Source organism: Geotrypetes seraphini, chromosome 9, assembly GCF_902459505.1.
Source record: "Geotrypetes seraphini chromosome 9, aGeoSer1.1, whole genome shotgun sequence".
NCBI lineage: Eukaryota > Metazoa > Chordata > Amphibia > Gymnophiona > Dermophiidae > Geotrypetes > Geotrypetes seraphini.
In genome coordinates, this window is record NC_047092.1 from 99,341,112 (window position 1) to 99,366,459 (window position 25,348).

The window sequence follows — 25,348 nt, forward strand, 5'->3', positions numbered from 1 at the left end:
GAAAGATATCTAGTAATCCTTGCAGGCTTGACTGTGCAGGGAATTATTTTTGTAAAATAATTCCCTCTTTTTTAGGGAAAAAGTGAAGTTTTCAGTATAATGTGGGGGGTTACAACCCCCCACAACGCCGGCGCGATCTCTGTTAAGTAAAGTGGGGGGTTCCCCCCCACACCCCCTGTCGGAGCCCTTTAAAATACTGTTTTTCTTCGGCGCGCTTCCGCCTTGCGCTCAGTTGTCTGCGCTGGGTTGTCGTCGCGCCTTTGTCGTTGCGCGCTTTTGACCTGTCACCGGGGGGGGGGGGGGGGGGTGTCAAAAAATGATGGGCCCCGGGTGTCACATATGCTAGGTATGCCACTGCCCCCACCTCCAACCCCTCCCTTCTCTCTCTCCCCATATTATGGCTGATTACTTCCATGACAAGATCCAAAAGATCGCCCTTAAATTCACTGCAAAGTCACATCCTTCTTCTTTACCCACCATTCACTCTCCTGACCTTCAAACTCACAACCACCCCTTCATCCTTCACCCAAAAAACTTAGGAAGCTCACCTTGCCTGGTCCCACCCTCTCGACTCTCCAACTACCGCTGACTTTTCTTCCTTCTCTGAAATCACAGAGAAAGAAACCGCACAACTTCTGTCTATATGCCCCTCAGACCCTATTCCCACCCTTCTAATTGATCCCATCTCACATACTGTTATCTTTTCCATCTGCCATATTTTCAACCTATCCATTTCCACTGAAATTGTCACCAGTGCCTTCAAACATGTGGTGGTGAAGCTGCTTCTCAAAAAACCCTTACTAGATCACCCTCACCCTCACCTGCCCATTCAACTATCACCCTGTCTCCCTTCTTACGTTCCTATCCAAGCTACTAGAGAGTGCTGTTCTCTGTCACTGCCTTGACTTGACAGATTCTTGATCCTCTATAATCAGGCTTTCGCCCCCAACACTCCACAGAGACTGCCCTCACCAAAGTGTGCAGTGACCAGATCTAAGGACCTTTACTTGATCCTCATTTTTCTTGACCTGTCTGCTGCCTCCTCGCTACACTGTCCTTGCTTGGATTCTTCGAATCTGTCCTCTCCTGGTTTGCCTCCATCACACCTTTAGTTTATGCAGATGGGTCCTCTTCTGCTGCTACCCTACTAGCGGTTGGCGTACCCTAGGGTTCTGTCTTAGGACCTATTCTTTTCTCTCTTTCTACACCTCTTCCCTTGGTGCCCTGTTCTCCTCCAATGGCTTCCAGTATCACCTACAGGCTAATGACTTCCAGATATACCTCTCTACAAGTGAAATTTCACCTAAAGTCCAAGAAAAAGTCTCTGCTTGTTTGGCTGACATTGCTGCCTGGATGTCCTGTTGTCATCTGAAACTAAACACATCCAATACTGAGCTGCTCCTCTTTCCTCCTAAACCCTCTGCTCCTCTCCCTCCTTCTCCATCTCTGTAAATAATACTGCCATCGTTCCAGTCTCCTCTGCTCACAACCTTGGGAGTTGTCCTCGATTCCGACCTCTCATTATCTATGCACATCCAATAAAACTGCTAAGGCCTGTCGCTTCTATCTGTACAACATCACCAAAATTCACCCCTTCCTCTCTGAGTACACTACCTTGTCCACACTCACTGCAATTACTGCAATCTACTTCTAACTGGTCTCCTGCAGTGCTCCTCTCCCTACCCCTGCAATCTGTGCAAAACTCTGCTGCATGACTCATCTACCAACCTCACTACACTCATGTTACCCTTCTCTTTAAATCACTTCACTGGCTCCCTATCCACCTTTGAATACAGTTCAAGCTACTACTGCTGACCTACAAGTGTGTTCATTCTGCTGCCCCTCAATATCTCTCCGTTCTTCTCTCTCCTTATACACCTTCCAGAGAACTCCATTCCTCAGATAAGCTGCTCTTAGCTTTACCCTTCAACTCCAATGTCAATTACAGACTTTGTTCCTTTTCATCTATGCCTGCAATAAATTATCTGAATTTGTCCCCAACGCCCCTTCCCTAAGCCTTCAATCCATAACCCTGCTCCTCACTGCCCACCAACCTAGTCAGCCAATTAACTGTATCCATGGCATCCCGTTTGTCTTATCTGTTTAGATTGTAAACTCCTTCAAGCAAAGACTGTCTTATTTGTGACTCTGTACAGTGCTGCATACATCTGGGTAGCTCTATAGTAGTAGTAGTAATAGTAAAGGAAAGAGTGTATGTTATGTTGATCAAGCTCAAATAGTTCCTAATTTACCAACATTATCACTTTATCAAAGAACTTTGATAAAAAAATACAGTATATATGTGACATTACACCAATGAGCTAAAAGTATAATTTCAATAATCATCTCTCAAATGAAAACTGCAATATTATCAAGATAATTTCATTTCCAATTAGCTAAATGTGTGGTGCACATAATAAATGGGGCGAACATTATGTAAATGAATATTTATATCTTTGACTCAAATGAAAATTACAAAAACAATGAGATATTTCATTTCCAATTGGATGTACCCAGCAGAACTATAAGCTTCCACAAAATTATCAAAATATCAGGTGTCCTAACATTATGGAAGATTAGGTTCTTACCTTCGTTAATCTTCTTTCTGTTAGTCCCTAGTCAATTCAGTACACAAGGTGTCCCATCCATTCCCACGAACCGGGGCTTGTAGAAATCCATACACTTTTTCCTGCATGTGCTCATCCTACTTCCAAGAGACAGTCCGCTTCAGTTACATCAAACAACCTTACTAGATCAAGACAATAATAAAATAGGGACACAGGGAACCTCCCCAAATATATAAGAAATTTATTTTTCTCTTCTGCTTTGCAAGAAATAAGAAACACAATAAGCAGCTAAACAGGCAAGCACACAGGAACAACGTGGAACCAACCTGCTGTGTGCAACGAACACCAAACTGAAAGCCTGCTTTCAGCAAGGAATATACTGTTGTTATTTCTCTGTTGATTATGTGTTTGAAAATCCTGACAACCTGACATCCTGCTAATAAACTAGTCTTGTTTCCTTTCCAAGAGTCCTGGTGTGCCTTGGGAGATACTGGGGGAGTAAGACCAAGTAGCCATTTTGACATTCGCTCGGCCAGCTGCAGGTTTCTGTCACAACATATGCATGTATATCTATGTTGAGACCCCCTGATCAAACATAACCAACCAAACTGTACTACCCCTTCTCAACTCTCTATGCAATATCTCTACTACTGCCACCGACTGTCTAAATACAAATGTTTGATCAAAGCCTTGACTGACAGTGATTCATGCTATTTAATCTATCTAAACACTATTGAAAAGCTTACACCCTTTCTACAATTTTATCCAAAAAGGTTAATTCACTAATTATGCAGAGGATTATAGGTATACTTACATTCCCTGCTGTAAAAGTGAACATTGGAAGAAGGATAATGGCTAGCTGGGCTTCAGGCATTTTTGTACACACTGCTGCAAGCACTGTCATTATAGCTCCAGACTGCAAAAATCAGAGACAGAAAAAAAAAAATACAGAGTAAGCACAGGATGTCAAATGAGTTAATGGACTATAGTTAGAATAAACTGATGAAATCTGCACTCTTTGTGTTATTGTCACATAGTTAGAACATAAGAACATAAGAATAACCTTACTGGGTCAGACCAATGGTCCATCAAGCCCAGTAGCCCGTTCTCACGATGACCAATCCAGGTCACTAATACCTGGCGAAAACCTAAGAAGTATGTACATACAGAGAATATTATTATGCTTTTCCTTAATATTAATCTCTAGTGTGTTTTTCTGGCCTTGGCTATATCCATATTCAGATTTTTAAGAACATAAGAAATGCCTGCACCGGATCAGACCTGGGGTCCATCCAGTCCGGTGATCCGCACACGCGGAGGCTCAGCCAGGCGTACCCTGGTGCATACATTAGTCACTCATATCCCTCAATGTGTCCTGCAAGAAGATGTGCGTCCAATTTTCCCTTAAATCCTAGAATGGTGGTTTCCTCCACCATCTCTTTCAGGAGAGAGTTCCAGGCGTTCACCACTCGCTGTGTGAAGCAGAACTTTCTGACATTTGTCCTGGCCGTGTCCCCTCTCAGCTTCAGGCCATGACCTCTGGTCCGAGTCTGGATCACATTCGCCAATGTGAATAACGCTGTTTCTTGCTCTCCATCTGCTGGTGAGTGAGCTTGCTCCATTTTGTCGATTCCTTTTAGCAATTTAAAAGTCTCTATCAGATCCCCTCTCAGTCTTCTCTTCTCAAGGGTGAATAATCCCAGTTTTCTGAGGCGATCTTTGTAGCTCAAGTTCTCCATACCTTTTACTAGCTTCGTCACTCGCCTCTGCACCCTCTCCAGCAGTGTTATATCCTTCTTCAGGTACGGAGACCAGTGTTGGACACAGTATTCCAAGTGTGGTCTGACCATTGCTCTATAAAGCGGCATTATGACCTCCCTTGATCTACTCGTGATTCCCTTCTTTATCATGCCTAACATCCTGTTAGCTTTCTTTGCCGCCGCTGCGCATTGAGCCGACGGCTTCAGGGTCCTGTCTACCCCTAAGTCTTTTTCTTGTTCGTTCTTCCCCAATGTTATACCTAACAGTTTATTCTCGTGCTCCTTGTTTTTTCTGTCCAGGTGCATCACTTTGCATTTTTCTACATTAACACTCATCTGCCGAGGGGGGGCGCTAGAGAACCCAAACAAGATGGAGGCTTAGGTCCCGAGCTCCCGCTAGTGATCCCGATACACAGCGCATATCACTAACTTTACCTGCTCCTACACTGCTCCTTTTGCTACGAGACGATGCCTCAACCTAAGCAGGGGAAAATTGAGGCTGCTTTCGCCGGCACTTCGGGGGCAAAAAGACCGAAACAGGACCCACCGACGCCTACAAAGGGGGAAGCGGCCCGACCACGTGGCGATCCTGACATGACCATATTGGAGCAATTACAACTAATTTCTAACATGATGTCAGAGAGTAAAGATGATATTAAAGACATCAAACACAAAATTATTAACTTAACTGAAAAGTTCTCGGCGATGGATGCCAGACTACTCGCTCTGGAATGCAAACACCAGGTAGTCGATGAGCTTGCCACTAATCAGAAGATGGACCGCCGAGCCCTGCATGCGCTAGAGAGTCTGCTGGAGGACCTTGGTAATCACGCCAGGAGACAGAACCTTCGCATCAACGGATTACATGAAGGAGCAGAAGGGTCGGATGCCTGAAAGTTTTTTGAGGACTGGCTTCCCAAGGTGTTATCCCTCAAGTTTGATCGTGCACTAGAGGTGGAACGAGCCCATAGAGTGCCGACCAAGGCGCCTTCAGGCTCCCAACGTGCACGCCCGATGGTATTGAAACTACTGCGCTTTCCACATGTTGCTATGATACTGGATAAAATGAGATCTCTGAAAAAAGTTGAATGGCAAGGGCAGTTAATTTATATATCTGCAGATTACACAAAAGATACGGCAGAGAAGCGCCGCAAATTTCTTGCCCTGCGCCCCCGACTGCGTGCACTAGAGGCCCGTTTCGGTCTCTTGGCTCCTGCACGCTTTAAGATCACATATCAAAATAGAACCAAAACTTACACAGATCCTAATGAAGTGGATAAGTTTTTGAAAGAGCAAGAGGACCTTGTGCGTATGGATACCTGATATTCTGTATTATCTTTATTCATATTTGTATATGCCATGATTTCAAATACTGTTGTGTGTGCAGGTGGTTACATAATTGTTTCTGCTATTTCTGTTCCACTATGGTGGCTATAGGTGCTGTGTTTTCACCATTAACGTTTACTGTTTAAATCATCCTTTTACAAGGGGATCGCTGGGGGGGTGAGAGGACTCTGAGCCTCCGTGTTGTTGCTGTGTCTCCTCCCCTCCGCAGGCCTTCGGGTCGCCTTTTGGGTGGGTTGGTTACAAGGCATTTGTCTTGTGGGTGGATGGGAGTTGTTATGTTTGGCGGGGGGAGGGGGGATGTATGAATGTGGGTATGTATGGGGTTTTTCTTTTTAGGTTTAGCTCAAGGCAGCGGATTACAAGTCTGAGATTTGCTTGGCATGTGATTTTTAGCACTGATGCTGTACTGTTATTGATACTGACTCTGATGCCACTCAATCCTGATGGGAGTATGTAAGGTTTTATCTCTGAATATCAGAAGCTTACATCATCCTATCAAGAGGAAAAAAATGTTGCTATTTTGTAAACATCACTCTGCACAGGTAGTTTTTTTGCAAGAAACCAAGCTGAATGTAATTGAATCTGCCAAACTGAAGAGGGATTGGGTCTCACATTGTTTCTTTTCACCAACTGTTTCCACTAAGGGAGGGGTTGCTATTTTACTATCCAAACATCTTCAATACACTATAATTGGCTCTTCCCATGATTCTCAAGGTAGATGGGTATCAGTCACCCTTGATATAGCCTACAGCAGGTATACATTCCTCTCGTTATATGGACCCAATACTGCAGATCCAAAGTTCTTTCATGAGATCTCTAAGGAGCTGGCTTCCCTTTCTAATGACTATATCATTGTGGGTGGAGACTGGAATTTGGTTTTGGATTCACACTTAGACCGTAAATCTCATTCCTCTTATCGCATACCTTTGACCCATTCGCTCTTGAGGAATATAATTCAGTCCTATGACCTTGCTGATGTTTGGCGTCTCTTTCACCCCAAAGACCAAGAATATACCTTTTGGTCAGCGCCCCATGCGTCTGCTATGCGACTGGATTACTTCCTTCTGTCTAATTCGCTCATACACTCTGTTCACTCTTCATCTATACTCTCCTGCCCTCTTTCGGATCATTATGCCATATTGATATTCTATGCTCTCTCGACCCCCTCACCCTCTACACCTTCATGGCGTTTGAATGTTGCTCTTTTGACGGATCATGAATTCCTATCCCAGGTGGAATTATGGACAACTGAATATTTCCTGTACAACGATACACCGCTTGTTTCTTATCAGATGGTCTGGGATGCCTATAAGGCGTACCTGAGAGGTCGCATCATAGCCTATTCAGCTCATCTTGCCAAATCCCGTAAAAAATCTCTGCTTGATCTTGATACTCAAATAAAATCCTTGGAGGTTCGATACCATATCTCATCGGCTGCCTCAGATTTAATACAAATACGTAAGCTGAAATTTCAATACAATACCATTCTATCTGAGCAAGCTGGTGTACTGTTGTTACATGAAGGTGCTCTATACTATGAACATCGAAACAAAGCGGGTACCCTATTAGCTAATTACCTTAAACAAAAGAAAAGAGCTCGCCATATTGTTGCCCTTAAACAGGGGGGCTCTCTCATTACAGACCCTATGGCCATTACTGATCAATTTCGCTCCTTTTATGAGAAATTATATGCCTCGGGAGTTACTCCCTCTGAGAATGACTTTTCTGAATTCTTCCGTGACATGCTGCCTCCTTCACTTCCATCTAAACTTCATGAGGAGCTCAATCAACCCTTATCTCCATCTGATGTCAGTGCGGCCATTGGTGGATTACGGACAGGTAAGGCCCCGGGAGGTGATGGTCTCCCTCTAGGTTTTTATAAAACTTTTCAGGCCACAATGATATCATTACTCACTCGGCTTTACACTGACTTTATGGAGCGGGGCTCGAGTGGAGGAACTTTTGCTGAAGCGGATATAGTGGTTTATCCCAAGCCCGGACGTGATCCCTTGCTCCCTAAAAATTATAGACCAATTTCACTACTCAATTATGATTGTAAAATCTATGCTAAAATACTTGCAGATAGGCTCGCTAAAGTTCTTCCTTTGCTTATACATCCTACTCAATGTGGATTTGTCAAGGGCCGACTTACAGCTGATAATTCTAGAGTTTTCTGTCATGTTTTACAGGCTGCCCGCCATGTCTCCATCCCTCAATGTGTGATGTCATTAGATGCCGAAAAGGCTTTTGATTATGTAGAATGGAAATATCTGTTTCATACCTTACAATGGTTCCAATTGGGTGATGTTTTCATTAATATGGTGCGCCTATTGTATTCTCAACCTAGGGCCAGATTGAATGTGGATGGTCACTTTTCCTCATATTTTTCTCTATCCAGGGGGACCTGTCAGGGGTGTCCCCTATCGCCTCTCCTGTTCAATCTGGCTCTGGAGCCCTTATTGCGACGATTGGACACCTCAGCTGATATTCAGGGTATAATGGTGGGCCCCAGAGAGATGCATCTGTCCGCTTTTGCGGATGATGTGCTTCTCTACGTATCCAATCCGGAAACTATTCTACCGGCTGTGCTTGCACTCTCTGGATTTGGAACTTTATCGGGATATTCCATCAACTGGGATAAGACTGAGGTACTCCCTCTAAACTCGCATTGTACTCAGGCAATGATATCCCCTTTTGGCCTTACGTGGTGTCCCCATGATCTTAAATACCTGGGCATTCATTTCTGTAACACCTGGAAGGACACGATAGATCTGAATGTTACAAATCTCTTGACCAAGATCCAAACGCTATGTAATCAATGGTCCCCCTTGCACTTGACATGGTGGGGTAGGCTAGAGTCCATACGCATGATGATGACTCCCCAAATATTATATGTATTACAAATGCTCCCTCTTCCGTTTCCCCCTACTTTCTTTAAAAAATTGGATAGAATTCTTGTACAATTTCTATGGAAAGGTAAGCCTTGCACTATCTACCCTTAAAAAGCCTTGGCACATGAGAGGAGTTAATTTCCCCCATTTCTCTCTATACGCCTCTGCGGCGCTAATACGTGGCATTAGTAAATGGTTTTTGCCCCCAGACAGTCCGGATCTACCTTATTGGGGTGAACTTGAGAGAGACCTGGTGAATCCCTATTCTCTAGACAAAATTTGTTTTTCTTTGGGGACTCCATGTTTCCGGGATTGGGTGACTCTTTCTATATCACAGAAAGCACTTCTGAATCTTGGACGAGAATTGTGCTTTCCCCTTTATTTTTCTTTTTACTCACCTGTTTGGGGTAATCCCCAGATCACCGTGGGTTCACGTATGATATACTGGTCTGTTTGGATTGAATGTGAGATTTGGTACCTGCATGACCTATTTAAGGGGGGTAACCTGATGTCGTTTACACAGTTGCAGTACACTTATGGGCTGCCTCCCACTCAAGCCTATAGATATATACAACTCAGACATAGTATAATTGCTACTTTTGGGACTGATTTGAGCCGTCTCCATCGTACTCCTACATCCCCTATTGTCCCTCTGTTGTCAACATGGAGTAACAAACCACATGTCATGTCTGTGATATTTGATGTATTCCGGACTTCGGGTCCGCTCACGATGTTACCTGTTCAACGATTGTGGGAACGAGATCTCTCTCGTTCAGTTTCTGAGAGTCAATGGAATCAGATATGGCGACGTTCTAATAGACCCTTGCACTCGGCCTCTCTTAGACAGTCTCTGTTTTTTGTTCTTCACAAATCATTATGGACTCTAATCAAACAACAAAGAGCTGTATCCACTTCATCTAGCTAGTGCTGGAGATGTCTTTTGTCTGCTGGAACTTTACAACACATGCTTTTTGACTGTTCTTTTGTGTTTGGCTTTTGGACGGACGTCGGGGATATTTTGAGCCATATTATTCCTTCTCCTGCAGTGTTGACTTATGACCTGATATTACGATCCTCAGCACTTGAACCTCCCCTCCCTCGACATATGGAGACCCTGTTTGACATACTCTGTGGCTTGGCCATCAAGACTGTGCTACTTAATTGGAAGACGCAAAGACCAGTTTCTATTTCTCAATGGTGGTCTATGGTTCTCTCTGCGTATAATGAGTCCAGAGTGGCCGAGTGCAGAGGCTCTCAATCTTCTTTTCGTAATATCTGGTCTCCATTGATCTCTTACTGTGAGTGTACCTAGTGAGTTATTCTTCTGTGTTGTATTTTATTTTATTTTACTTTAACTATATACAGTACTGTATTGTTAGTGCTTTTGATAATATTACCGACTGTTTATGCTATGCTAATGTACCTCAGTAAGATTGTCACCACTACTTTATCTTAGTGGATTATTTACTTTGCTGTCTTGAGCTGTTTTGTTATTGTTTTCTGTGTTTCTTTATTAATAAAAATTGATTGACTTAAAAAAAAACTCATCTGCCAATTTTCTGCCCATCTCTCAAGTTGCTTCAAATCTCTCTGGAGTTCCTCGCTGTCTTTTTGTGACCTGATTGCCCGGCATAGCTTTGTGTCATCTGCAAACTTGACAATAACACTGGTCGTTTCTTCTTCCAGGTCTTTTACGAAGATATTGACTAAGATAGGCCCAAGAACCGAGCCTTGAGGCACACCGCTAGTTATTTTCTTCCAGTCTGAGTAGTTCCCATTTATGCCCAGTCTCTGTCTTCTGTTTTCCAGCCATTTTCCTATCCATCTTAGTATATCCCCTTCTATTCCATGACATTGTAGTTTTTTGAGAAGTCTCGCATGAGGTACTTTGTCGAACGTTTTCTGGAAGTCCAAGTATATTATGTCTACCAGTTCTCCGCTATCGACTTGTTTGTTCACTCCCTCGAAAAACTGAAGTAAGTTTGTCAAACACGACTTTCCTTTCCTGAAGCCATGCTGACTACCTTTCAGCAGGTCATGGTTATCCAGATGCTGTACTATGCTGTCTTTAATCAAAGCCTCAACCATTTTCCCAGGGACCGATGCGAGACTCACAGGTCTATAGTTTCCCGGTTCTCCCCTTGATCCTTTTTTGAAGATTGGGATGACGTTCGCTATCTTCCAGTCTTCTGATATCCGTCCGGTTCTAATTGACATGTTAGCGAGGGATTGCAGTAGTTCTCCGATTTCCACCTTTAGTTCCTTTAATACTCTTGGGTGAATTCCATCTGGGTCAGGGGATTTGTCACTTTTTAGTTTGTCAATCTGATAGTATATCTGGTCCAGATCCACCTTCACTGTGGTGAGGCTCTCCTCTATTTCCCCCTTGAAAACTTTCACTGTTTCGGGTATTGATGTGGCGTCTTCCTTGGTAAAGACAGAAGCAAAGAAGGAATTTAATCTGTCTGCAATCTGTTTGTCTTCTTTGATGTATCCTTTTCTTCCTTAGTCGTCGAGAGGGCCCACTGTCTCCTTTGCAGGTTTCTTCCCTTTAACATATCTAAAAAAGGGTTTGAAGTTTTTGGCCTCTTGGGCTATCTTTTCCTCACTTTTTGTACGCTTCTATAGGGCGTGGCCTTAACTAACACATATGTTTGTATCTAACTAGTTACCCAGAACCATACGAAAAAATGGCATTTTTGTAGAAAAAACTCCACATTATACTGCACAAACACGTCTTGCACACTATCCAAGCCATTTCCGCTTTATAGTACCCCCTACCAGCCAGCCAGCGCCACTCCACATGCTACGTAAGCCTTTCAGCACTGTAAAGATCAATAGTAGTAAATAGTAGTAGTAAACAGCAGTGTGGTAATTAATGCAGACATTTAATATTCTTCACTCGTTAGTTTTACTATTCCATCTCCAGCCATCTCTTGTATATTAAAAGGACTCATTGGGTTGATAAGCTCAAACTACTACTATCCATTTAGTCATATCTGACCCTTGGATTCTCTGTAGGCTAGTCCTCGCCATGATTCCCTGGCTTCTTTCAATTGCTTAATGTTCATTCCCCTGTCATTCTTGATAGTATCCAGTCAATGGGTCTTTGGTCTGCCCTGCTTCCTTTTACCACTGACCATTCTGATTAGCACCTCCTTTTATAGTGAATTCACCTTCATCACATGTCCAAAATAGGTCAGTTTCTGTCTGGTAATCTTGCCTTCCAGGCACAGCTCTGGGTTTATATGATCAAGAACATCTTTCTTCATGATCCTAGTTGTCCATGGTATTCATAGAATTCTTCTCCAGCACTACAGCTCGAAGGCATCAATTTTTATTCTATCTACTTTCATGAATATCCATGTTTCACAGCCATATGTCATGATTGGGAACAACACAATGAAAGTGATCAGTCTTTGTTTTATGGTGATCGAGAAGTCTTTGCACTTCCATATTTGGTCCATGCTCGCCATGACTGCATGTCTCAGTGCTAATTGATTCTTGATCTCTGCTGTAGAACCGCCATTGTAATCAATGAGTGTCAACCATTGCTGATCTTATGTGGACTTTCTTGTTGCGGTAGTCATTATTTTGGTCTTCTTGATGTTCACGTAAAGTCACAAAGTTCAATAAAGTCTTCTCACTTTCTTCTTTCAGCTTCAGGATCAACTTCTTGAGGTCCTTCTCACTCTGCCAGCAGGGTAGTATCATCTGTGTATCTCAGATTGCTAATTGTTCTTCTGCCAATTTTCACCCCAACACTCGAATCATCTAAGTCCAGCTTCCTCATGATTACTTCTGCATAGAGGTTGAAAAGGAAAAGAGAGAGGATGCATTATTGTCTTATAACCTTTTTGATCTTGAACCATTCTATCTCCATACCTCGTAATACCGCCATATCTTGTAATACAGTGATCTGACTAACCTAATCAGGTGTGCAGCACTCCTACCTTACTCCTTACCTTACTCATGCTCAACTCAGTCAAAATTGTTGGTATAATCAACGAAGCACAGGTAGAGCTTCTTCTGGTACTCCCTCACCATTTCTATGATCCACCACAAGTTTGCGATGTGATCACGGGTCCCTCTACCCTTACGGAATCCAGCTTGTGTATCAGGAAGTTCTCAATCAAGGATGTTGCCCAAGTGCCTTTGGATGATTTTTAGAATCACCTTGCTGGCGTAAATTTCCATCTATCAAAATTTTTATACTATACATGGAATTATTTAATTAATTGGGTGGATTTGTATTTTATTTGTATATATTTATTTTAACCTGTTAATGTTATTCACATGCTATTTATATGTTACTATCTTGTACAAACCCCTGACACAGGCGATCATGCCAAAACATGGATCATGTCAGGTCAGTCAAACGAAAGATTAGGTTCTTATCTTTGATAATTTCTTGTAAATCCTCATTTGATTCCAGGACCAGTGGGTTCTTTGAGCCTTTCATTGGCACGATGAAGAATAAGGAGCATCTGCCTAAACCAAATTTGTGTTCTGGAATGGGTTTTTATCGCTCAGATGTCCAAGAGATACTGCAGTGTAGCGCGGACCTTTGACTCCTTCTCCAGTTGACCTGCCAGCGAGTCCAGAAATAAATCCATAGGCAGGCAAAAGAACATAGTAACATAGTAACATAGTAGATGACGGCAGATAAAGACCCGAATGGTCCATCCAGTTTGCCCAACCTGATTCAATTTAAATTTTTTATTTTTTTCTTCTTAGCTATTTCTGGGCAAGAATCCAAAGCTTTGCCCTGTACTGTGCTTGGGTTCCAACTGCCGAAATCTCTGTTAAGACTTACTCTAGCCCATCTACACCCTCCCAGCCATTGAAGCCCTCCCCAGCCCATCCTCCACCAAATGGCCATATATAGACACAGACCGTGCAAGTCTAAGGCCCAGTACTGGCCTTAGTTCAATATTTAATCTTATTTTTTTGATTCTAGATCCTTTGTGTTCATCCCACGCTTCTTTGAACTCAGTCACAGTTTTACTCTCCACCACCTCTCTCGGGAGTGCATTCCAGGCATCCACCACCCTCTCTGTAAAGTAGAATTTCATAACATTGCCTTTGAATCTACCACCCCTCAACCTCAAATTATGTCCTCTGGTTTTACCATTTTCCTTTCTCTGAAAAAGATTTTGTTCTACGTTAATACCCTTCAAGTATTTGAACGTCTGAATCATATCTCCCCTGTCTCTCCTTTCTTCTAGGGTATACATATTCAGGGCTTCCAGTCTCTTCTCATACATCTTCTGGCACAAGCCTCCTATCATTTTTGTCACCCTCCTCTGGACCGCCTCAAGTCTTCTTACATCCTTCGCCAGATACGGTCTCCAAAATTGAACACAATACTCCAAGTGGGGCCTTACCAATGACCTGTACAGGGGCATCAACACCTTCTTCCTTCTACTGACTACGCCTCTCTTTATACAGCCCAGTATCCTTCTGGCAGCAGCCACTGCCTTGTCACACTGTTTTTTCACCTTTAGATCTTCGGACACTATCACCCAAGGTCCCTTTCCCCGTCCGTGCATATCAGCTTCTCTCCTCCCAGCATATACGGTTCCTTCCTATTATTAATCCCCAAATGCATTACTCTGCATTTCTTATGCCCCTCTCAAATTATGTCTAGCACACATTGATCTGAGTATATGCGAGTCCATTCGTGGTATAACTGAGAGAGCCAGCCCCCGATATGAGGAAGCCCACCCAACTTTTGGCATCACTGGAGGTTTTTAGGGGCAGTAGCTGCCTGGGATCCAGATGCCTGAGGACATCTGGAATTGCAATTGTTGTAATGAAGATGGTATCCCTTGGAATATCTCTGGAAGAACCCGAGGATCCCAGACAAAATCTGCAGGAGGAACGAAAAGTAATATGGGCCCCTCCCAAAGTCTGGCAAAACTTGTTGACAGGGAGAAACTTAAAGCAGTGATCAGCAACACTAGCCATGAGGTCATTCTGACCTTTCCCAAAAAGAAGCTGACCCTTGAAAGGATGTCTGCTTAAAATAGCCTTGGAGGCAGCACCCCTAGCCCAATGACAGATTCAAAGAGTCCGCTGCGCAGACACCGCATAAACTGAGACCTTACTAAGAACTCGGATGAGATCATAAAGGACATCCGCTACATAATCCGATGTGTCCATTACTAGCTGAGGACAGGCATCCACTTCCACAGAAGGCGCACTACACAATCTCATGTGATAGTTATACGCCTTAAAGGAGGCTGCCGCCACAGCGGCTTTGATACCTGAAGAAGCCACTTCACAATGCTTTTTCAATATAATGTCCACCTGCAATCCTGGGAGCCCTTAAGCACTATTCCTCCATTGATAGGGAGGGCCATGTTCCTGGTAATCTGAACCACAGCAGAATCCACCTTAGGTTGCTCAAAAAACTGCTGAATATCAGAAGCCAGTGGATAAAGCCTAGACATAGCTTTAGAAAGCTGGAAAGAGCTTTCTGGGGTATTCCATTGTATGGGATGAAAAGAAGGAGGACAGCACATTAGAACAGTCCATGACCAATTATTGTGATATGGAAGGTAGAGATTCCAATTTGAGCTCTTTCAAAACATCAGAGGAACAACATAAATTAGAGACGTGGAGGGCTTCTCCACTTTCACTTATGGGGAAAATAGCATTATATAATATGGTGCTGGTGCCTCAGTGGTTATATGTATTTCAGATGTTACCTATTTTACTATCTGCTATATATGATAGCCCAATGACAGATTCAAAGAGTCCGCTGCGCAGACACCGCATAAACTGAGACCTTATTAAGAACTCGGATGAGATCATAAAGGACATCCGCTACATAATCCGATGTGTCCATTACTAGCTGATAAACTCATTGGACGGTATCTCCAAAAATATTTATGGAATGGTAAGAGAGCACGTTTGTCTCTTGTTCATCTGGTGCGTCCTCGAGACCTTGGAGGCTTGGGATTGCGTAGTCTCCATTTGTTATCACAGGCGTGCCAGATGAGACACTTAAATGATTGGTTTAGGGGGACCAGCTACTTTTCAGCCTCCAGACGGGAACTTTTACTGTGTGCCCCTTTCCATTTTAGTTATCTTCTCCATGTGCAGCGCCTGCCTCCAAAGACCTCTTCAGCACGGGACATTTTCTTGCTTCCCCTGAGACGTCTCTGGAAGCATTCGTGTCACCAATTACATGTCTCTTCTCAGGTGACTCCCTATTTGCCATTGCGGGATAATGGGGATTTTCCCATTGGAATGGCACCGGTCACCTCTACTATTTGGACTGTCAATTCTAACCAATATGTTTTTCAGCTGTTACATTCTGATGGGTCTCTGAAATCATTTGAGGCCCTTTATAGGTACCATGGTTGGATGGAGAAGGACTGGTTTTCCTATCTTCAGCTTTCTTCCTATATACGTTCCTTGCCACAAGATGCCCTTATGGATAGGCACATGGAAAACATCTCAGAGGCCCTAAGTCTATCTGCGCAGGACATGATTCCTTTGAGATTTCATCATCGCTGTCTCCAGGAACAATTGAGTGAACTTTCTTATGAGTCTTATGCAGATAAATGGTCCCTGGAACTTTCCTGCACAGTGACTACGTAAATGATTAAGAGAGGACTCCCTAGGACAGCACGCCTGACACCTAGTGTGCCATTGATTGAAATTAACTTTAAATTTCTGCTTCGTCTCTATAGGTCACCTGCTTACCTATTTTGAGCTAAGATGTGCACCTCGGCACAATGCCTTAAATGTTCATACTCCCAGTCTACTCTTGGACATCAGTTTTGGTCATGCCCGAGGGTTCACTCCTTTTGGCTACAGCTTCATCAACACATCCAGACAATGTGGAATTACAAATTTGTTCTCCAACCGGAACTGCTGTTTACATTGGACCATCTTCCTCTCCCTTCCCCGAAGGGGATCAGGGGTTTTCTTGCTCGCTCGGGGGTCATTCCATGTCAAGTGATCAGATTCTTGGAAAGTGCCCTGCATGACCATCACGGATTTTGATGAAACTTCATATGCAGAGTCCACCATGTCTCAAACGAACTTTGGTAAAGTTTTAGTTTCATCTGTGGAATATTTGTGGAGATATAGCCATTTGTTTGACCCCATACCACAATGAAATACAGTACGACGATGACATTCTGACAACTTTGAGACACAATATCTCACGAGCTATGTTTCCAAAAAAACTGAAACTTAGCTACCCTGCACAACTTTTGGAGCTCTATTCAGTGCTACCAATAATAATTTTTGTCGAGCACTGAGTGAATGGCTGAATTACAGTAAACTTGGCCGAAAAAATTAGTGCTCCAAAAAAAGTCAAAGTTTGACATTACTTAGCTCCCACAATAATTGAGTAATAAATGCAAAATTTGGCGCATAATGTCTCAGTACAACGTTGTTTTCAAAAGTACAATTTCAACCTCCAAGCTCTTTCCATTAGTTTACAAATTAAGTGTAAAGTTGTTAATTTGTGTAAAAAGGCCAAAAATAGGGTATTTTCAGCCTGCTTTTACAGAAAAATACCTTTTAGAAACTCTTTCAAATCAGTCTCATTAGAAAGAGCATATTTCAAACCCCCTAGAAAAGTGGACTTCATTTTTCAACGCAGGTTAACAATGGCTGAAAAAGGGGGACAAAGTTGGGAGACGTTGCCACGGCAACAACCTCTATTTCAACATAGTTCTGTCATTTTTAAAGTTACAGTTTTGTATTGACGTAGTATTACTACTACTCTATTACGTTGGTCCATGGTGACATTGTCACTACCAGTTCAAGAGTTTGAACTGGCAACCCCATCGCCATAGGGGTCACGCCCGATAGCTGTGCAATACCAGCCACGGGTGGGCCACTTCGTCCAGGTTCCCAAGCCTCGCATTTGGTTTCTTTGTCAAGGTTCCAAAGCCTTTTGTTGGTATCTTTCTGGTTCCAAAGCCAATGATTAGGGTGTCTTATCCTAGGTTCCCAAGCCTAAATTGGGTATCTTATATGGTTCCCAAGCCGAAGTGAAGTCCACTTTGTTGGCATTGATTCGTTGGTATCCATTTTAAACTGAATTAATAATAATGTGGATCTGAAAAAGAAAACAAGTTGTAATTTGTGATCTGCATGCAACAAAATTATCACCTCAATTTCTAGTTAAGGAATAATCATTAATTAAGAACACTATAATTGTACCCAAAGATTGAGTACCCAAACCCCGCGCTGTTCCTTGTGACCCTGGGCAAGTCACTTAATCCTCCATAGCCCCAGGTATGTTAGATAGATTGTGAGCCCACCGGGACAGATAGGGAAAATGCTTGAGTACCTGATTGTAAAAACCACTTAGATAACCTTGATAGGCAGTATATAAAATCCTAATAAACTTGAAACTTGGAAAAACAGTGTGAAAAGTGACATAATTGTAAGTTGAAACATAGGCCGTTGCCATGGTGACATCTTCCAACTTTGTCCCCCTTTTTCGGGCATTATTAACCTGCGTTGAAAAATGAAGCCCACTTTTCTAGGGGGTTTGAAATATGCTCTTTCTAATGAGACTGATTTGAAAGAGTTTCTGAAAGGTATTTTTCTGTAAAAGCAGGCTGAAAATACCCTATTTTTGGCCTTTTTACACAAATTAGCAACTTTACACTTAATTTGTAAACTAATGGAAAGAGCTTGGAGGTTGAAATTGTACTTTTGAAAACAACGTTGTACTGAGACATTATGCGCCAAATTTCGCATTTATTACTCAATTATTGTGGGAGCTAAGTAATGTCAAACTTTGACTTTTTTTGGAGCACTAATTTTTTTCGGCCAAGTTTACTGTAATTCAGCCATTCACTCAGTGCTCGACAAAAATTATTATTGGTAGTACTGAATAGAGCTCCAAAAGTTGTGCAGGGTAGCTAAGTTTCAGTTTTTTTGGAAACATAGCTCGTGAGATATTGTGTCTCAAAGTTGTCAGAATGTCACTGTCGTACTGTATGTCATTGCAGTATGGGGTCAAACAAATGGCTATATCTCCACGAATATTCCACAGGCGAAACTAAAACTTTACCAAAGTTCGTTTGATACATGTGGGACTTTGTGCATAAAGTTTTATCAAAATCCGTGATGGTCATGCAGGGAGCCCTTGATCACTTGACATGGAATAACCCTCGGTGCTGTTGGGGAAGAAGGTGATTTTGCACTGTTGGATTTCATCAGACCCCCCCCACTTTGTCATACTGGTGTACCTTGATGCTGCAACACGCTTCTATGGAACGTTTACAATTCTCTGCTTTGGACACAACAAGGGGTACATCTTTTAGTTTTTGTTGGGAACCATTCTGGCTTACGTTAACCCACAGAGCTCGTAGTCATCTGCTTAATGTGTGAATTTCTATTGTGGCACAATATGGAATGGAGTGTATTTTGTTGTATTGGGATTGGCTTTGGGGTAGGGTGGGTTGGGGAGTGGGTTGGAGCATGGGTGGGAGTTTAGGTACATGGTGAAATTTAGGAGAAAGACCGTATTCATGTATTTCATTGACCACCATGCATTGTACGATTGTGTGTATTGTTCCATTTTGAAAATCAATAAACATATTGAACATAAAACATCAGAAGAGACATTCTTAAGTCTGCAAACGGAGGGGTCCTCACCCAAATCCAGACTCTCAGGGTGACCGTATTGACTCATCTCAGCAAGGGTATCAGCAGGATCCAGAATAGAAACAGTGTTAGGAGACTGAAGAGGCATAATATTCATATGGCAACTAATGCAATCAAGCTCTGTCATAGCTGCACAAGAGGACTCTTGAACAGGGATCTCTGCCACTGGTGCAACAAGCTTAGGGAAGGAGAATGTGGACTTGTATACCACCTTTTTGTTGCTTTGGCATTTCAAAGCTGACATTCAAAGTGGTGGGCACTGAAGGAATGAGTGACTTGCCCATGGGTCACAAGGAGCAGCACTGGGATTTCACAACCTCTGGGTGCAGAGGCAGCAGCTCAACCATTGAGCCACAGACCTTCCTCCTTAGAAGAAACCGATGTACTTGCCGGCACCGTCAAATGAGCAAGGTCTGAAGAATACGCTTTCCAGTGGAGCCGAATAAAGTCTGGGGAAAATTCACACCCTCTGTCCATTGCTGGGCCTTGCTAGGGTGACCCACACTGTGCCAAAGGAGTCCCAGACTCGGAATGCAGGCATTTGGCGCCAGACTCCAACGGCCTCTGGGCATGACTTTTTTTCCCCAAAATCACAGACCTAAGCCAGCTCACCCAGCCCTGGAGGACCTGGAAGAGGTAAAGCCCAAAGCTCCCACCCCCTCCCCCAATGTGCTGCGGCATGTAGTACACGGTCGCTGATTTGGAGCAAATCCGGCACAATTCATGCACACATTCAATAGATTAGGGGCTGAGTCCATTCCAAATGATTTTTAACAAAATCAAGGGGTTTGAGGCAGAAAATAAACTTTGAAAAAAAATTGATAAAAATCCAAGATGGCCCCCACCAGCGAATTTGTGTCAAAAACGGCAAAAATAAAGAAAAACTGAAAATAAAAAAAAACAGCAATATGGGGTTTGGGGAGGTGGGAGACCTGAACTCTACCCTTAGGAACTCTGAAAAATTAGTTTTACTGTGTTCCACAGACCACCCCCAAAACTCCCATAGGAAATAATGGAGGTGTACTTATAATCTATGAATTGCCTAATTGTTACATTTTTACATTGCATTTGAATGGAGGAAAAGGATTTTCTGTTTCAGAAACTGCTCCAAATGATCAAACTTGATCTTCGGACTGCCTCTCAGATGGACTCTGACTGTAACCTCTGCCCCCAAGAAACTACTCAATCTTCCCACGCAACTGAGAGTGGGACTTTTACTCAGTATGCATACAGCCTGCACGTAAACCCTTGACAAGGTCAGAAGGCAAGCGAGCTCATAAGAACATAAGCAATGCCTCCGCTGGATCAGACCTGGGGTCCATTGTGCCCAGCAGCACGCTCACACGGCGGCCCAACAGGTCCAGGACCTGTGCAGTAATCCTCTATCTATACCCTTCTATCCCCTTTTTCAGCAGGAAATTATCCAATCCTTTCTTAAACCCTGGTACCGTACTCTGCCTAACGCATTCCAGGTGTCCACCACACGTTGGGTAAAGAAGAACTTCCTAGCATTCATTTTGAATTTGTCCCCTTTCAATTTTTCTGAATGCCCACTTGTTCTTTTATTATTTGAAAGTTTGAAGAATCTGCCCCTCTCTACGCCTTCATGATCTTGTAGGTCTTGTAGGATATCCCCTCTAAGTCTTGTAGGTCTTGTAGGATATCCCCTCTAAGTCTCCTCTTCTCCAGGGAAAAGAGACCCAGTTTCTCCAATCTCTTAGCGTATGAAAGGTTTTCCATCCCTTTAATCAGACGTGTTGCTCTCCTCTGAACTCTCTCGAGTAACGCCATATCCTTCTTGAGGTACGGCGACCAGTATTGGACGCAGTACTCAAGAAGCGGACGCACCATCGCCCGATACAGCGACAGGATAACTTCTTTCATTCTGGTTGTAATACCCTTCTTGATTATACCTAGCATTCTATTCGCTCTCTTAGCGGCTGCTGCACACTGTGCCGTTGGCTTCATTGTCATGTCCACCATTACCCCCAAGTCCCTTCCTTGGGTACTCTCATTCAATAACATCCCTCCCATCATGTAGTTGTACTTCGGGTTTCTGCTTCCCACATGCAATACTTTACACTTCTCAACGTTGAACTTCATCTGCCATCTCGTTGCACATTCCCCTAGTTTGTCCAAGTCCCTTTGCAATTCTTCTCAGTCCTCCTTTGTCCGAGCTCTACTAAATAGTTTGGTGTCATCCGCAAATTTTATTATCTCACACTTCGTTCCTGTTTCTAGATCATTTATGAATATATTAAATAGCAGCGGCCTGAGCACCGAGCCCTGCGGAACACCACTTATGACCTTCCTCCAGTCCGAGCAGTGGCCCTTCACCCCTACCCTCTGTTTCCTACCCCCTAACCAGTTTCTGATTCATCTATGCATGTCTCCGTCCACCCCATGGTTCTTCATTTTCCAGAGTAGACGTTCATGAGGCACCTTGTCAAAGGCTTTCTGGAAATCTAGGTATATGGTGTCTATGGGGTCTCCTCTATCCATCTATTTGTTAATTCCCTTGAAGAAGTGCAATAAGTTAGTCAGGCACGATCTCCCCCTGCAGAAACCATGTTGGCTTCAGAAGTTCGTTTTTAAAAAAATGTTCATCAATGTTTTCTTTTATCAGTGCTTCTGCCATTTTGCCCGGAACAGGGGTCTGACTTATCAGTCAGTAGTTTCCTGGGTCACCTCTTGATCCCTTTTTAAAGATGGGCATAACGTTGGCTATCTTCCAATCCTCCGGGATCATGCCTGCTTTCAGGGATAGGTTGCAAATTTGCTGCAGTAGTTCCACTATTTCCTCCTTTAGTTTCTTCAGAACCCTTGGATGGATTCCGTCCGGACCCAGGGATTTGTCAGTTTTTAGTTTTTCTATCTGCCTGCGCACATCTTCAAAGCTCACTTCCATGGATGTTAACTTTTGTGCTTGATTTTCATTGAAGATTTGCTCAGGTTCCGGTATGTTGGTTGTGTCTTCGCTTAAATACAGACGAAAAGAACGTGTTAAGTCTTTCTGCAACCTCTTTCTCCTCCTTCACCACTCCCTTCCTGTCTCCATCGTCCAGCAGTCACACCTCCTCCCTAGCGGCTGCTTCCCTTTAACATATCTAAAGAACCGTTTGAAATTTCGTGCTTCCCTGGCTAGTCTCTCTTCATATTCTCTTTTGGCTTTTCGAACCACATGGTGACATTCTTTTTGATACCTCCTGTGCTCTTTCCAGTTTCCCTCAGTTTTGTCCTTTATCCATTTTCTGAATGAATTTCTCTTATTGCCTATCGCTTCCTTCACTATTTTAGTTATCCACACCGGGTCTTTTGTTCGACTTTTTTTGCACCCTTTTCTGAATCTGGGGATATACAGATTTTGTGCCTTGCTCACCGTGTCCTTGAAAAAAGACCAGGCATGTTCTACCGTTTGCCATTTTTTGGAAGTGTTCCTAAGTTTCTTCTTTACCATTCCCCTCATTGCTTCGTAGTTTCCTTTCCTGAAGTTAAAAGTTGTCGCTATGGTTCTCTTTCCTTTCGGCATTCCTACCTCAACCTTGAACTTGATTATGATCGCTGTTTCCCAATGGTCCCACTAATTCCACTTCCTTTGCAGGTCCCCTTAGTCCATTTAGGATTAGATCCAGAGTGGCATTTCCTCTCGTCGGTTCTCTAACAAGCTGCTCCATGAAGCAATCTTGTATAGCCTCCAGGAATTCTGTCTCCCTAGCGCATCTTGAGCTTCCAAGACTCCAGTCTATCCCGGGTAGTTGAAGTCTCCCATAACAACCGTGTTACCGCTTTTGCATTCTTGCTTCATCTCGGCTTCCATTTCTTCATCGATATCTCTGGTTTGTCCGGGTGGACGATAGTATAGGCCTATCTTTATTTCAGACCCTTTCCTTCCCGGTATTTTAACTCATAGTGATTCTAGCTTGTTGGTCGTCTCTGTTGTGTCCATTCTTGTCGATTGTATGCTTTCTTTTATGTATAGTGCTATTCCACCGCCTTTCTGTCCTGACCTGTCCTGGCGATAGAGCTTGTACCCCGGCAGTGCTGTATCCCATTTGCTTTCCTCATTCCACCATGTTTCAGAGATTCCAATGATGTCTATGTCCTCTGCATTGGCCATGGCTTCTAATTCCCCCATTTTGTTTCTTAGGCTTCTTGCATTAGTATATGTGCAATTTAGCTCCTGGTATTTTGTTGCCTTCATTTCCTTTCCCTGTGCTTCGGTCTTTAGTTTCTTCTCTTTTGTTATATTCCTTCTAACCTCCTCTTCTGTGTTAGTCGATTCCTGTAATTTGTCTTTTGTTTCTTCCCAGCCTTTTTCCCCTTGGGATACCTTCTTCCGAATCGTCGACGCTTGGTCGACTGTCGGCTTTCCCCTTCTTCTTAGTTTAAAGCCTGTTCTATTCCTCTCCTGACTTTGTTTGCCGCGCTCAGATGCAGTCCATCTCTCCTGTAGAGCTTGCTCTTGCCCCAGAACGTTGTCCAGTTCCTCACGAAGTAGAACCCTTCTTCCTCACACCATCTCCTAATCCACGCATTTATTGATTGTAGTTCCTCCTGCCTTTTCACATCTGCCCTCGGTACTGGTAGGATCTCTGAAAATGCTATCTTCTGGGTCCTCATCTTCAGCTTCCTTCCCAGAATCTTGAACTGTTCTATCAGCGTGCTTCTTCTATAGTCTCTCTTGCTGACATCGTTCGTTCTGATGTGGATCATTACTGCAGTCTCTTCCGTCTCCGTTCCTTCCAGGATCTTTCCAATTTTGTCCACGATATCCTTGGTTCTCGCTCCTGGCAGGCAGGTCACCAGTCGATCTTCTCTCCCTCCTGCTATGTGGCTGTCCACATGCCTCAGGATCGAGTCTCCCACTAGTATCGCTGACTTTCCCATCTTCAAATTTCGCTTCAGTCTCAGGTCAATGTCCTCCGTGTGCTTCGCTCCTTCTTCTTCTGGGCATCGACTAGCCAATTCCTCCCCCTCGTGTGGTATTCCTCTGTGGGTGTCTTCTTTGAAGTCATCTGTTACTTGATCGTCCTTCCATGCTGGTGTTGGTATAACTTCATCTTTCACCTGAAGTTCGTTTTCTTCCACCCTCCTCCTGTATGCTTCCTCAATGAATTTCTCGAGTTCCCTGACTTCCTCCTCGATGTCTCTCTCACTCATGAAGTCTTCAGCTGTTCTGATTGGGTCCTCCGTGGTGTAAAATCCTTCTAGCTCCCAGGGGAACGGACCCAGAGTCCAAGAAGGGTGGCACACAGCTAGCTGCTTCCACAAATCCATTGAAGCAGCAGTTTGGCTCCATGGAAGTGTACTCTTTTCTCCAACAGAGGACCACAGAAAAGGGGGTTTCATGGATTTCAAGCAACAAAAAAGACAAACCTTAAGTGAACAAATAAGAAAAATATGCAGAGCAGAAGTCCTTCTGAAAGGAGAGGAGCAGAGGACATATTTCTCTCTGACAGAAAAAGAGCTACATATCTTTCAGAGAGGAGAGGAGACAAGATATTTCTCTGGCTTCAAAGAGCCTGGTAAGTCTTTCTGAGAGGAGAGGAGCAGAGGACATATTTCTCTCTGAGAGAAAAAGAGCTCCATATCTTTCAGAGAGGAGAGGAGACAAGATATTTCTCTGGGTAAGTATACATTATTTTGCTCTGAGCTTTGCTAATTTAAGAACATAAGAGATGCCGCTGCTGGGTCAGACCAGTGGTCCATCACGCCCTGCAGTACGCTCACGCGGTGGCCCTCTTGGTCAAAGACCAGTGCCCTAACTGAGACTAGCCTTACCAGCGTACGTCCTTGTTCAGTAGGAACTTGTCTAACTTTGTCTTGAATCCCTGGAGGGTGTTTTCCCCTATGTTAGCCTCCGGGAAAGCGTTCCAGTTTTCCACCACTCTCTGGGTGAAGAAGAACTTCCTTACGTTTGTACGGAATCTATCCCCTTTCAACTTTAATAATAATAATAATAATTTTATTCTTATATACCGCCAAAGCCATAGAAGTTTGAGGTGGTTTACAGCAAGAAGCGCTGGACAATCAGCGAAGAGGTTACAGTCAAAGTCAGCGAAGAGGTTACAATCAAAGTCATCAATACAATCTTACATAATGAAGGAATATGAGAGTTAGACAATCTTACATA

General features: G+C 43.4%; 1 protein-coding gene across 4 annotated transcripts in view; it reads right to left on the reverse strand.

The window, feature by feature from the left end:
* PARL (presenilin associated rhomboid like) overlaps positions 1-25,348 on the reverse strand; it is a 592,851-nt gene that overhangs the window by 81,201 nt on the left and 486,302 nt on the right. For 3 of the 4 annotated variants that reach the window (XM_033957698.1, XM_033957696.1, XM_033957699.1), the window contains exon 8: positions 3,382-3,483. In XM_033957698.1, the coding sequence (XP_033813589.1) occupies positions 3,382-3,483 (102 nt within the window). Of the gene's footprint in view, positions 1-2,588; positions 2,705-3,381; positions 3,484-25,348 lie in introns of all 4 variants that reach the window. The other variant, XM_033957697.1, reaches the window with a different exon arrangement.